General features: G+C 44.7%; 1 protein-coding gene across 1 annotated transcript in view; it reads left to right on the top strand.

Moving 5' to 3' along the window:
* The first annotated feature begins 13,830 nt into the window (after positions 1 to 13,830).
* Positions 13,831 to 14,211, top strand: part of boca (LDLR chaperone boca) — a 28,603-nt gene continuing 28,222 nt past the window's right edge. The window contains exon 1 of the mRNA XM_070102932.1: positions 13,831 to 13,949. Coding sequence (XP_069959033.1) covers positions 13,940 to 13,949 — 10 coding nt within the window. The 5' untranslated portion in view covers positions 13,831 to 13,939. The remainder of the gene's footprint in view (positions 13,950 to 14,211) is intronic.

Genomic DNA, 14,211 nt, shown 5'->3' with positions numbered 1-14,211 from the left:
AGTGGAATAGTTTGGGAAGCGATGTAGTGGAGGCAGGATCCATACATAGCTTTAAGCAGAGGTATGATAAAGCTCATGGTTCAGCTAGGAAGTCCTCTCTCAATGTGAACAAGGAAAATGATAATAACCAGCAACAATTAATACGTAAATCCAGAAAGGGCAATAAGTGGAGAGAGTAGCATAATTGGGAAAGATAAATGAGACTAAATTTGTGCCTACACGATGGATCTTTCAACCACACCACCTACCCCCCCATAACCCTCCCTCCCTCACACACAAGCACACACTAATCGACATGTGCCTAGGACAAAATGGTAACTAACACACACACACACACACACACACAACAACAACAACAACAACAGGCCTAGTGTCTAATCGACTTGTGCCTAGGACAAAATGGTAACTAACTAACACACTCATACTCACACACACACACACACACACACACACACACACACACACACACACACACACACACACACACACACACACACACACACACACACACACACAACTCATACACACACACACTCATACACACACACACTCATACACACACACACACACTCATACTCACACACACACACACACACACACACACACACACACACACACACACACACACACACACACACACACACACTCATACACATACACACACACACACACACACACACACACACACACACACACACACACACACACACACACACACACATGCACATATGTGGTAATGCTTTATTTACAGCTAGCAAAGTCAGGGTATTTCTCCAGAATGGTCTGTAATATACCACTGTGGATAAAATACTTAGCCATTTCTTGAACACTTCTGAGTGAGTTGTTTCTAAATTCATTAATTTTATCGCACTCCAGTACATAATGACGCAGGGTGTGACAATAATTCATCTGGCAAAGTTTACATTTCGTTTGGTCTACATCTGGTGGTGGTGATTTAACCTGCCAAAGATACTTGTAACCCAGCCGGAGCCGGGCGGTAGTGACATCCAAGAGTCTGCTTATTTTGTTGGATGCACCATAGACATGTGGCTCCTCCTGCATGATAGAATGATGGACTCACTGGTGTCAATCTCCCTGAGCCTTAAGTCCATAAAATTCAGCTGAAGTTCTTTTCGTATTATTGTTCTCAAACTACTACCTGACAAGCCAAGATTGTAATCTACTCCCTCTTTGAAAGCATACAGCTTAGCCAATTTATCAGTTCTATCATGCATCTGAAGACCAATGTGAGATGGAATCCACAGCATGTGCACTCTGACTCCACTGTCCACAATCCTACCATACCTGTGTCTGGCTTCTGACACAAGCATGCCACAATTTATGCTTAATGAGTTGAGAGCATTTATGGATGACAGAGAATCAGTTACAATTAAACTGCCAATCTTTGATACATGGACACATTTGAGTGCAAGGAGTATGGCAAACAGTTCTGTTTGAAGGGTAGTTAGTTTAATATGTTTATTATGCACCCCATACCCATCCTGTGGGCGGTAGTCAAAAGATTACAGAGGTACATAATGGGTCCAGGGACTGGGCCTCAAAGTTTTGATAGCTGAGCAAGCCACAGAGGCAATGAACTCACAATTTACAAAGGTAATGAACTCACAATTTACAAAGGTAATGAACTCCAGGTAGGTCTAGTCACAATCATTACAAGTTACAAAGGTATTTACAGATTACAGAGGTACACAATGGGTCCAGGGACCGGGCTCCAAAGTTTTGATGGCTGAACTAGGTACAAGGCAATGAACTCACAAGTTACAAAGGTAATGAACTCACAAGTTACAAAGGTAATGAATACTGTAAGAATGGTTACTTACGTTTATACATGGCTGCAATCATGAACAAATTTTAGAGTAATGAGCAATTCACACTTCCACACCCGGTCACAACTGTAGTGAGTTATTGGTGCAAATGTTGATTGCTGAGTCTCTCTCTCTCTCACACACACACACACACACACACACACACATACAAATTCATACACACACACACATAAACACACACACACACACACACACACAAACTCATACACACACGCACACACACTCATACTCACACACACTCATACACACACTCACACTCATACACACACACACTCATACTCACACACACACACACACACACACACACACACACACACACACACACACACACACACACACACATGCACACATGTGGTAATGCTTTATTTACAGCTAGCAAAGTCAGGGTATTTCTCCAGAATGGTCTGTAATATACCACTGTGGATAAAATACTTAGCCATTTCTTGAACACTTCTGAGTGAGTTGTTTCTAAATTCATTAATTTTATCGCACTCCAGTACATAATGACGCAGGGTGTGACAATAATCCATCTGGCAAAGTTTACATTTCGTTTGGTCTACATCTGGTGGTGGTGATTTAACCTGCCAAAGATACTTGTAACCCAGCCGGAGCCGGGCGGTAGTGACATCCAAGAGTCTGCTTATTTTGTTGGATGCACCATAGACATGTGGCTCCTCCTGCATGATAGAATGATGATAGATGGACTCACTGGTGTCAATCTCCCTGAGCCTTAAGTCCATAAAATTCAGCTGAAGTTCTTTTCGTATTATTGTTCTCAAACTACTACCTGACAAGCCAAGATTGTAATCTACTCCCTCTTTGAAAGCATACAGCTTAGCCAATTTATCAGTTCTATCATGCATCTGAAGACCAATGTGAGATGGAATCCACAGCATGTGCACTCTGACTCCACTGTCCACAATCCTACCATACCTGTGTCTGGCTTCTGACACAAGCATGCCACAATTTATGCTTAATGAGTTGAGAGCATTTATGGATGACAGAGAATCAGTTACAATTAAACTGTCAATCTTTGATACATAGATGCATTTCAGTGCAAGGAGTATGGCAAACAGTTCTGTCTGAAGGGTAGAGGCCCAATTATTGATGCGTGCTCCAATTTCTTTAAGAGAGCCATCACTCTGTACGACAACAGCAGCACTACCAGCTGCACCAGTGGATTGGTGAACAGAACCATCAACGTAAATAATTTGCGAGAGTGTGTGCTGTGTGACTAAGTTATCAATACAGCTTAAGGCCTCATGTTTGGCTTCAAGGCGAAGTTTTGGTTGTGATTTAAGAAGTAGTTTGGGGGGAAATGGAGGAATGGTAGTTTGGAATGGGGTAATATTCCATGGAGCGGAGAAGTGCCGCTGTTGCCTTACTTGACATAGATCATGTATCTGATTCATGCGGAGGTCGGTTCCAGTCTTTTCGATCCATCTGGAGGAGTGTTCACCAGTGCTGAGGAAAGTTTGGAGGGCTTCTGTGCAGGGGTTTGAATGAGCTTGCCTGAGCATATTAACCCCAATTAGGATATTTCTTTCAGTAACACGATCTCTGATGCTTGGAATATCAAGTTCTTTTTGCATATTTAAAATTTTGGCAGTACGAGGGCATCCTAGGATGATCCTCATTGCTTCGTTCTGCAGTTTTTCCAGCCCTCCAAGCTTCCAGTCAGACACAAGAGCAAGTAGTGGCGCAGCATAATCAACCAATGATCTAATATAAGCAAGATACATCATTTTCACAATTTTAACATTAGCACCATACCTGGGGTGAAGCCCTGCCACAACTCTAAGTGCTCTTAGTCGTTCTTTGTATTGGCAACAAAGTCTTGTTACAACAGGTCCAAGTAGTGGAACCTCAAAGCCTAGATACCTGTATCTGCTTACATATTCTAGAAGAGACCCATCATGCAATTGGATCTGACGAACTGTGCCTCTCTGTCGAGGAGGACGCCTATTGAGTATCTTTGTTTTATCAGTAGAGATTATCAACCCCAGGTCCTGACACGAGGCTAGTACATGATTAAGAATGTTTTGGGTGTTGGAGAATCCGGTGGTGTGAATCATTATATCATCAGCAAAACTAATCACATAATTATGGGGCTGACTAGGCATAGCATTAAGTAATGCATTAATTAGAATATTGAACAGTGTGGGACTGAGCACACCTCCCTGTGGGGTTCCTAATTCAAAGTCTTTAGTTACACTTCTATGTCCCTGGAACAACACAGACGATTTTCTGTTGGACAGGTAGCCTTTAATCCAGCGGAGAAGCCATCCTCCAACATCCATTCTGGCAAGTTCACTAATTATTACATGTCGGTTGGCTACATCGAAAGCGGATTTAAGGTCAAGGAAGGTAGTGTAGGAACTGTCAGTGTGCAGGGTGAGAAAGGTGGCTATGCAATGATGCACGCTCCTTCCATGCATGAAACCATGTAACCGGGGAGACAAAAATTGTTTGATTCTGTACATGAGACGATTAAGAATCATTCTCTCAAATGTTTTACACAAGCAGCTAGTAAGAGATATTGGGCGAAATGCATTTTGTTGATTGGGCTTAGGAATTGGAATGATGAGGCTGTTGGTCCAAGATTGAGGGAGCTCCCCAGTTACATAGCTCATGTTATATAATTCAAGTAATGGATTACCTGGTACTCGACACAGCAATCTGAGTATGTTGTAAGTAATACCATCCTCACCAGGCGACGTGGAGTTGCCCTTAGTTAGCGCTGCATCAAGTTCATAATTAGTGAAAGGAATGTTGCAATCATCTGCCTTACTGAGCATAAAGCAAACAAGTCTCTCCCTTGCATCATATTTATCATTTAATTTTGCCTGTGTGGTACTGGGAAGATTGTCATAGCTAGATGTAGCAGCCCAAGCACTGACTAACTCATTCGCCCTATGCAAGGGATGAGGGTGCGCGATCTGCCCAGTTCGTTTACCCTTAATTCTATTTATGTCCCTCCATGCCCGGCTAAGTGGGGTGTGAGCATTAAGACCGTTGACAAATTTTTCCCAGTCGGTTTGCCGCAGCTCTGTCATACGCTCTCTGGCAGCAGCAAGGGCAGTTTGGAAGAGCCTCAGCATTCCAGGGGTACGATGTTTTCTATAGGCTAGGCCTAGTCTGCGAGCAGTACGTTTCAGTGTACGAAGTTTAGAATCATTGTAATAAGTATGGTTTTTGAAGGAGGTATGATTATTACGGAAGTTTGTTGGGTTTAGAGTACCAAGAGGTTGCAGTGGCGGCTCTAAGTAGTTCTGAATACTGCTCACAAGATCATTGTTAAAGGTCTCTACAGAGGAACACTCATAGGAATTATACCAGTCAGTCACATGTGCAACAAAGTCATCATGCTGACATCTGTGTGCGTCTTGGGGGGGGCACTTGTTTTGAAATTTGGTTATACAGTATATATTTACACTGTACACTCCAGGTAAACTCCAGGTAAACTGATTTTACCTAGACCCTCTTTGATTTTACCTAGACCCCCTTGATTTTTACCTAGACCCCCATTGATTTTACCTAGACCCCTTGATTTTACCTAGACCCCATGATTTTACCTAGACCCCCTTGATCTTACCTTTACCTTTATTCCCCTTTGCGCCGCCATTGCTTTGCAATTTAGTAAGGCCAATACCTGGAGTATGCTGTATAGTTGTGGTGTATATATATATAACACTTTGTCTACAATTATTTAGTTTCTCCTATCAACTTGTAGAATTAGGTGGTGTTAAGTAAGATAGGGAAGGTATAGAACTGGAGTATCTGCTATATGCATTATGAATGCATATAGCAGGGGAGAGTAATCTCCCCTGAAGGCATAGATTACGTAGAACTGTGGGCCTTGGAACCCATCAACGACCTTCAGAAGCTGTGTGGAATCTGTTATTGCACGTGGTTTCCGTGGGGATGTTGGTGGGTTTCGGGCTTTGGGTAGTGGTTGCGGTGGGTGTTCTACGTATTTTATGCCTTTGGCCAAACTGTACAAAGTTAAATATTGATTCATTGAGTTTTACACCATTTCATCATTTTGGAAAATTTAAGAGGCGTTCAGGCTCTTATGAATATAAGTATTAGCTTTGAGAATTGCAGTTGGTTTGATAGTTTGCAAGTAGTGAAGTCGAACGCTTCTGGCAGCAGATGTTAATGAAAAACCTCTGTGATCTGAAGTGAAGTGTTAGTGAATCCTTTCTACCATCTGATGCTGATGAGTAGTTAGGTGGGGAGGGAGCAATTTAGATTGGTATTTGTGAGAATAGGATTATTAACCCTGCTGGGTTAGAAACCCATAAGAGGTAGTGTGTGGGGGCTTGAATGTAGTGGTCCTCATGGTTGGCATCCTAGGCACAACCTAACTGGCAGGTAAGGTAAGTTATGAATTCAGGCTTGCACAGTATTATTATAATAAAAAAGAAGCGCTAAGCCACAAGGACTATACAGCGGCTTGCACAGTAGTGTGTTAGAAACTGGTATACGGCAGACCTCCAACTGGTTAGGTAAGTGTTGGTGTGGCTGTTAGTCTAGTGTGCTATGAGGGACGTGGAAGTGTAGGGGGAATACCATGTCTTAATGATGCTAACTACCCTCATGTTAAATTTGGATGCCCTTTAAGGGGTGTCTTTGTACTAGTGAAGGTATGTTCATACAAGCAGTTTCAAGTACCCTCCCTTTCCTTGGATCAATCCTGATTTCCTAACATTCCAAGCTGTGTATAACCCGTATTTATAAAGTTAAATCCTCTTCAAGGGGGGCTCCTTGGCGTGGTGAAGAGGCTCTTGGTCTGAGGAATTAGACCTATCGGTCTTCTTCCTCAGACCGAACCTAATTACCCCCCAATCTCCCCTCCCCTATCCCATCCTCCCCATCCTCCCCTTTTTCCTTTCCTCCTCCTCCTCCCCACTCCTCCCTTTTGCCCTTCCTCTTTTTGTCCTTTGGGATTTCTCCCACAGGCGCGCTAGTTCCTGGGTAGGAGAAAGGACACCGGGGTCCATCCCATTCCGTTGAGGTTTCTTGGCGGTGGCGTAGTTTGCCGTGGAATCTGGATTGCCTAGGGATGTCCCGATCCCTCTCCGGTATCCCGGAGTAGCTTTGGGTGTCTTTTGGGCGACTGGTGTAGCTCTGGAAGCCACCTTTCGGATTCCGGGGGTGGTGGCTGAAGGAGGTATGCTTTGTGGCGGATATCCGGCCGCCCTCTCTTTTGTCCACCGAGGTAGCTCGGCAGATGTGAGGTTGCTATCCCAGATTGCTGGTTTACTGGCATGAAGGGTAGGGTATGGCACGGGTTCCATGCTGCATCTGCGCTACTAGCGGTGTCGAGTCCTCTTGGGCGCGGAGGGAGATTTCTGGCCCTTTCATCCCTCCTAGGAACTATCCCTCCCCGGTCCCCCCTTTTTTTTTCTTTTTTTTATTTTTATTTTCTTTTCTTTCTTTTTTTTTCTTAAAAACAAAAAGAAAGAAGTAACCTAACCATGGCAGCCCTAGTCCATGAACCTGGTACCCCCAGGCCCCTTCTTGATACCGCACCCCGTTCTGACCCCGCCTCGTCTTTGGACCACTCTTCAGACATTCCTCATGCCTCTGTACCTATTGCCGGTGCTGTTTCCTCACCCGCTTCAGGTACTGAGGCCTCGACTGACTCCTTCGATTTATCAGACCTTCGCTCTCCTCTGACTATGCTTCCGGCCTCTCCCTCTACGGTGCGGCAATTTTCAAATCGCCGACCCGTTCCACGTCGGACCAACTCTGGTCCCACGCCTAAACGTCAACGACAATTACCTGCTGATGATACTTCTCCACCTTCACCTTCTCGTTCTTCTCAGAAACGATCGACACGTCCTTCACTACCTTTCCACGCTCAGTTTCAGACTGAACAGTGGACTAAATTCTTCACTTTACGACCAACTTCCTCTACTGCCTATCTTTCTGACCATAGTATTGGCAAGGCACTCCTACGCCATGTTGGTAAAGATATTTCTTTTCATGCTCTTAAGAGCGGTACGCGCATCATTACCGTACAGAATGCTACCCAGGCTCGTGAGCTCTCTCGTCTTTCCCATATAGATACTGTTCCTGTCACCCTTGAAAAACATCATTCCCTCAATTCTTGTAGTGGTACCGTTATTCTGCCCCATACCATAGTTCAACAAAATTTCCAGACATGTGGCACCGACATTCTAGAACAGCTGGAACTCCAAGATCTCCCAATCCTCAAGGTAGACACTTACGTTCTTCCTGCCCGTGGGCGGAGACGATACCCTAGCAATGTGGCTCGTTTAACTTTTGACAGCCGAGAACTCCCATCCTCCGTTTATATAGCAGGACATCGGTTACAAGTTCGAAAGGTGATCCCTACACCACAACAGTGTAGAAATTGCTGGCGATTTGGCCATCCAGCGAAATATTGCAGATCTATCGCCGAATGCCCAGTCTGTGGTGCCGATGACCATTCTAATACGTCTTGCAATCGATCTCCCTCTTGCCTTAACTGTCATGAGGCTCACCCTTCGTACTCTCGCCGTTGTCAGGTCTATTTAAACGAGCGGGAAATCCGTTACCTCAAAGAGACAGAAGGTCTCCCTTATGCCATGGCAGTTTCTCATCTCCGCCTCCAAGGGAGACTCCCACGTGTTTCTTATTCCCGTGTTTCAAAACGTCCCCCCACTTCTGGTATCCCATCTTCTACACCCACCTCTGTGGTTACCTCTCCCATAATCACTCCTGTATCTAATCCTTTTGCTGTCCTCGGCTCAGACGTCCCTACTTCAACGCCTCAGTCTAATCTCGCTTCTTCGAGTTCTCTCTTACAAGCCTCAGTATCGACGAGACCTCGTACGACACCTCTTCCCAATCGTCCCTCTACTTCTCAAAAGTCAAAAAAAGGTCCGGTAACACCTCCTACCCATCTTCCACCTCCTCATTTTACCCTCCCTGTCTCTGTCCCTAGTTCTTCCCTTCTCACTGGCTCAGTTACAAGTGCAGAGGTTCACCCTCCTCCTCGTAATGTACCTTCCTCCCCTGTTCCCTCCCAAGTTTCTTCCTCTTCTGCCACCTCCCAGGTTCCTGTCTCTTCTGTCCCCTGCCACACTTCTCCAGTTCCCTCCACCCTTTCGCCCCCCCCTACCTTGGTACAGTCCAATACAGTTCCAATCTTTACTCATCCTCCCCCTACCATTCCCAATATTGTCTCCCATACGACATCTCTGAATTCCGAAACACTTGAAGCAATCTCTGAATATATTGCAGAGACCAAACCATCAATGGACACTGATCCACCTTCCGCTCTTCCTCTCTCCTCTGCTCCATCTGCGCAACTCCTTTCTTCACAGCGCACCGTTCCTTCGCTGCTTGAACATTTTCCACTGCATCCGCATGTGGACTTTTCTAACCCTTCTAGTCCGTAGGAACCCTTACCTGCGGATTTCAAGTATCCTTATCATTGCCAATCATGGCCTTTTTACAGTGGAATATACGCGGCCTCAGGGGTAATCGGGGTGAGCTTCAGATGTTACTCTCCCAGTTTGCCCCTGTTGGTGTTTGCTTACAGGAACCAAAATTACACTCTGCTGTTATTTCTCACATCTCAGGCTATAATTTATTGTATTCTTCAGATCCTTTTCCTGATGGGACCTTTAATGAAAGTGCCCTTCTTCTCCGCACTGATATTCCGTACCATCAGCTATTTGTTCATACTTCGCTGCATTACACAGCAGCCCGTATCCACTTACATAGGTGGTATACGCTCTGTTCTTTATATCTCTCTCCTTCTCGGGCATTATCTATTCCGGATTTTGCCTTCCTTGTTTCGTCATTACCGCCACCGATTCTGTTACTTGGTGATTTTAATGCCCACCATTTCCTCTGGGGAGGGTCTCACTGTGATTCCCGTGGAATTCAGTTAGAGGCTTTTCTTGCCACCCACCCCCTCCATGTTTTAAATACAGGTACTCACACCCATTTTGATCCTCGGACTCATACTCTCTCTTGCATCGATCTCTCAGTTTGTTCTTCCTCCGCCGCATTAGACTTTACTTGGTCTGTTCTCCCGGACTTACATGACAGTGATCATATCCCAATCATTCTTACTTCCCCTTCATATTCGCCACCTCTTCGCACCCCACGCTGGCAATTTAATCGGGCAAATTGGAACCTTTACTCACACCTGACTGTTTTTAAAGAGGTTCCTTCTTCGTCCTCCATCGATGAGCTTTTACACCTCTTCTCGTCCTCCGTTTTCACCGCAGCTTCTCATTCTATACCCCAAACTTCGGGCAGGCATTCTCAGAAATGCGTGCCTTGGTGGTCTCCTGCTTGTGCTCGTGCAGTACGTTTGAAACGCGCTGCATGGGGCAGGTACCGGTACAATAGAACCACAGAGCGACTCCTTGATTTTAAACAGAAGCGTGCGATCGCTCGCCGTGTCATCCGTGACGCTAAACGCACTTGCTGGCGAGATTATGTCTCCACCATCACCTCTGTTTCCTCTATGAGTGCAGTCTGGAAAAAAGTACGAAAACTGAGTGGTAAATATTCTCCTGACCCGGCTCCTGTTCTGCGGGTTGCTGGTGTTGATATAGCAAACCCACTAGATGTTGCCAATGAAATTGGCAATCATCTGGTCCGTATTTCTCAGGGACTCCATCTATGCCCCTCATTTCTTTCCTCAAAGTCTGCCAGAGAGTTAGCACCCTTGGACTTTTCTTCTCTCAGAGAAGAACAGTATAATGTGCCTTTTACACTTCAAGAACTGGAGGCAACACTCTCAGCTTGTCGATCATCGGCAGCTGGGCCCGACGACATTCATATTCGTATGCTACAACATTTACATCAGTCAGCCCTTGCAGTCCTATTACGCCTTTACAATCTTATTTGGTCACAAGGAGTTCTTCCACAGCCGTGGAAATCCGCCATTGTTCTCCCTTTCCGCAAACCAGGCACTACGGGACATGAAACCTCCCACTATCGTCCCATTGCTCTTACCAGTGCAGTTTGCAAAGTAATGGAACGTCTAGTAAATAGACGTTTAGTGTGGTATTTAGAGACACACAACAGTCTCTCCACTCGTCAATATGGCTTTCGTAAGGGACGTTCTACCATAGACCCCTTACTGCGCTTGGATACGTATGTTCGTAATGCCTTTGCGAATAACCACTCAGTTATTGCCATATTTTTTGACCTTGAGAAGGCATATGACACAACTTGGAGGTATAATATTTTAGCCCAAGCCCACTCCTTAGGCCTTCGAGGCAATCTACCATCCTTCCTTAAGAATTTTTTAACTGACAGGCATTTCCGTGTTCGGGTTAATAATGTGCTCTCCCCGGACTTTGTCCAAGCTGAAGGTGTCCCCCAGGGATGTGTTCTGAGCACAACACTTTTTCTCCTTGCTATTAATGATTTGGCCTCTAGTCTTCCATCAAATATTTGGTCATCACTCTATGTTGATGACTTCGCTATTGCCTGTGCAGGCGCTGACTGTCACCTCCTTACAGTTTCTCTCCAGCATGCAGTCGACCGTGTTTCCAATTGGGCCACCACACATGGGTTTAAATTTTCCAGCACTAAAACCCACCAAATCACTTTCACTAGACGCTCTGTCATCTCTGATCATCCTTTGTACCTCTATGGCTCACGTATCCCTGAACGTGATACAGTCAAGTTTCTGGGCCTCCTCTTTGATCGTAGGTTATCCTGGAAACCTCACATTACCTCTCTGAAGGCAACTTGTCACAGCCGGCTGAACCTTCTTAAAACCCTTGCTCATCTTTCGTGGGGAGCTGATCGTCGAACCCTCCTTCACCTACATTCCACCCTTATTTTATCGAAACTTGATTATGGTGACCAGATCTATTCAGCGGCATCTCCTGCTACTCTCTCTAGCCTTAACCCCATTCATCACCAAGGATTACGTTTATGCCTTGGTGCTTTTCGCTCTTCCCCTGTCGAAAGCCTCTATGCAGAAGCGAACGTTCCATCCTTATCCGATCGCCGTGATGCCCATTGCCTGCGCTACTATGTACGCTCTCATGATCTCCGCAATCCTTCCATTTATAGAATGGTCACTGATATTAGTAGACATTCTTTATTTGTTCGCCGCCCCTGCTTACTCCGTCCCTTCTCTCTTCGCCTTCATTCGCTCTTGTCTTCTCTTCAACTACCACCTTTCTATGTACATGTAGCATCTCACTTTTCCCTACCCCCCTGGGAAGTTCCAGCTGTTCGAGTCTGTTCTTTCTCCCTCCCTTGCTCGAAAGCCCAACTGTCTACGGTCGCTTCCCGCTCTCTTTTTCTTGACCACTTTCACTCTCATTCTCATGCCATTGCTGTGTACACAGATGGCTCTAAGTCTTCTGACGGCGTAGGATTCGCAGCAGTGTTTCCGGACAGCGTCGTACAAGGGCATTTACTATCTTCAGCTAGTATTTTTACTGCTGAATTATATGCCATCCTTACAGCACTTATCCGTATTGCATCTATGCCTGTGTCATCATTTGTGGTTGTCTCAGACTCCCTTAGTGCTTTACAGGCTATACAAAAATTTGATACACCTCACCCCTTAGTCCTCCGTATCCAACTTTGGCTACGCCGCATCTTTACTAAGCATAAAGATATTGTTTTTTGTTGGGTCCCTGGTCATGTTGACGTACAGGGCAATGAACAGGCAGACACTGCTGCGCGGTCAGCAGTACATGACCTACCAGTTTCTTATAGAGGTATTCCATGTACGGACTATTTTGCTGTAATATCTTCCCACCTTCACACCCGTTGGCAACAACGTTGGTCTACTATGCTCGGCAACAAACTTCAGTCTATTAAACCGAGTATAGGTTACTGGCCGTCTTCTTATCACCAGTGTCGAGGTTGGGAGACTACTCTCTCCCGTCTTCGCATTGGCCATACTCGTCTTACTCATGGATATCTCATGGAGAGGCGACTTGCTCCTCTCTGTGAGAATTGCCAAGCTCCATTATCAGTCAGCCACATTCTGTTGGACTGCCCACTTTATCAACGAGCACGCAGAATTTACCTCTGTCGTCGTCTTCGCCCCGCTGCTCTCTCTTTACCTTCCCTTCTCGCTGATGGACCCACCTTTCATCCGGACTCTCTTATTGACTTTTTGACAACGACTGACTGACTTCACAAATTCTGATACTTTCAGCCCTTTCTACTTGTATCTCTTGCTACCCTCTACCCCCGTACTATCCCCTGCCCCGCTGTTTTCTGTAACCTGCTGATCATCCCCCCCCTCCCTCCTGCCATCCAATTCCCTTGCTTCCTTCCCTACCCTGCAGCGCTGTATAGCCCTTGTGGCTTAGCGCTTCTTTTTGATTATATTATTATAATAAAGTTAAATTTCCCATAATTTGGGTAAATTTGCAAGTAAAATTGTTTGAAGGGGGGGGGAGGAGGAAGCGGTAAACTCTCCCGAGAGTAGTGCAAGCTAAATGCTGTAAGTTTTCTTTTCCCATTTAAACCAGCGCTGTATAGCCCTTGTGGCTTAGCTCTTTTTGATTATAATTCCCACCTAAATAGACGTTCTGAGGACATTACACCTTTTAGACAAGGCAAGTGCTGTCTCCAATGTTAATATCTTAGTTTTTTTAAACACAGCCTGCGTGTTCTACTGATATTTGTTTTGTCAGGGTCATGAAATTAAAAAAAAAAAAATGTACCTCAAACTACTACTAATAGCAGTATTGAGGCTGTTCGCCTCATTACTACTATTGTTAGTAGGGTTGGGGTAGGTAATTTTTTTTTTTTTTCCTTCGAGCTTAAAGCTCCCAAATTGTGTGAATGTTCTCCTCCTGCTACAAATACAGCAGTTGAGGCTTGTCTGAAAGTTATTTCCTTTGTGTTCCTTGAACATTGCTGTGATAAGATAATTAAACAGAATTTATTTATTACGTTTTAAGTTTATCGAATCTTGTACATTTAAGATATTGTTGCGGGCAGCTGCTGTGTGGTGAAGTTCATGTTGCGGGCAGCTGCTGTGTGGTGAAGTTCATGTTGCGGGCAGCTGCAAGTCCAAGTATGTCATCACCAGCAGCAACACTCCAAAACAACGTCTGCAAAGATTATTCATGAACTGCAGTAAACAATAGTTTAATGTCTATGTATTTAGAATGCTTCAACATTTTGTAGAAAAAAAGATTGAAAATTTTAAAGTTGATATTCAAATTCAAAGTTTATTCTCTATAAGGATTACAATGCTGAGTTTACAGAAATGTGGTTGTTGTTTGGTTTACATGTAGTAAAATTGTGATTACAGAGTGTACCACTAGAACGCTTAGCATGGCTAGGCATTTCGGGCATACTTAGTTTTATTCTTAATTGTAAAATATTACAAATTATG

This window comes from Cherax quadricarinatus, chromosome 84, assembly GCF_038502225.1.
Source record: "Cherax quadricarinatus isolate ZL_2023a chromosome 84, ASM3850222v1, whole genome shotgun sequence".
Classification (NCBI taxonomy): domain Eukaryota; kingdom Metazoa; phylum Arthropoda; class Malacostraca; order Decapoda; family Parastacidae; genus Cherax; species Cherax quadricarinatus.
The sequence above is the reverse complement of the archived record's forward strand: the minus strand, read 5'-3'. Positions and strand labels throughout refer to the sequence as shown.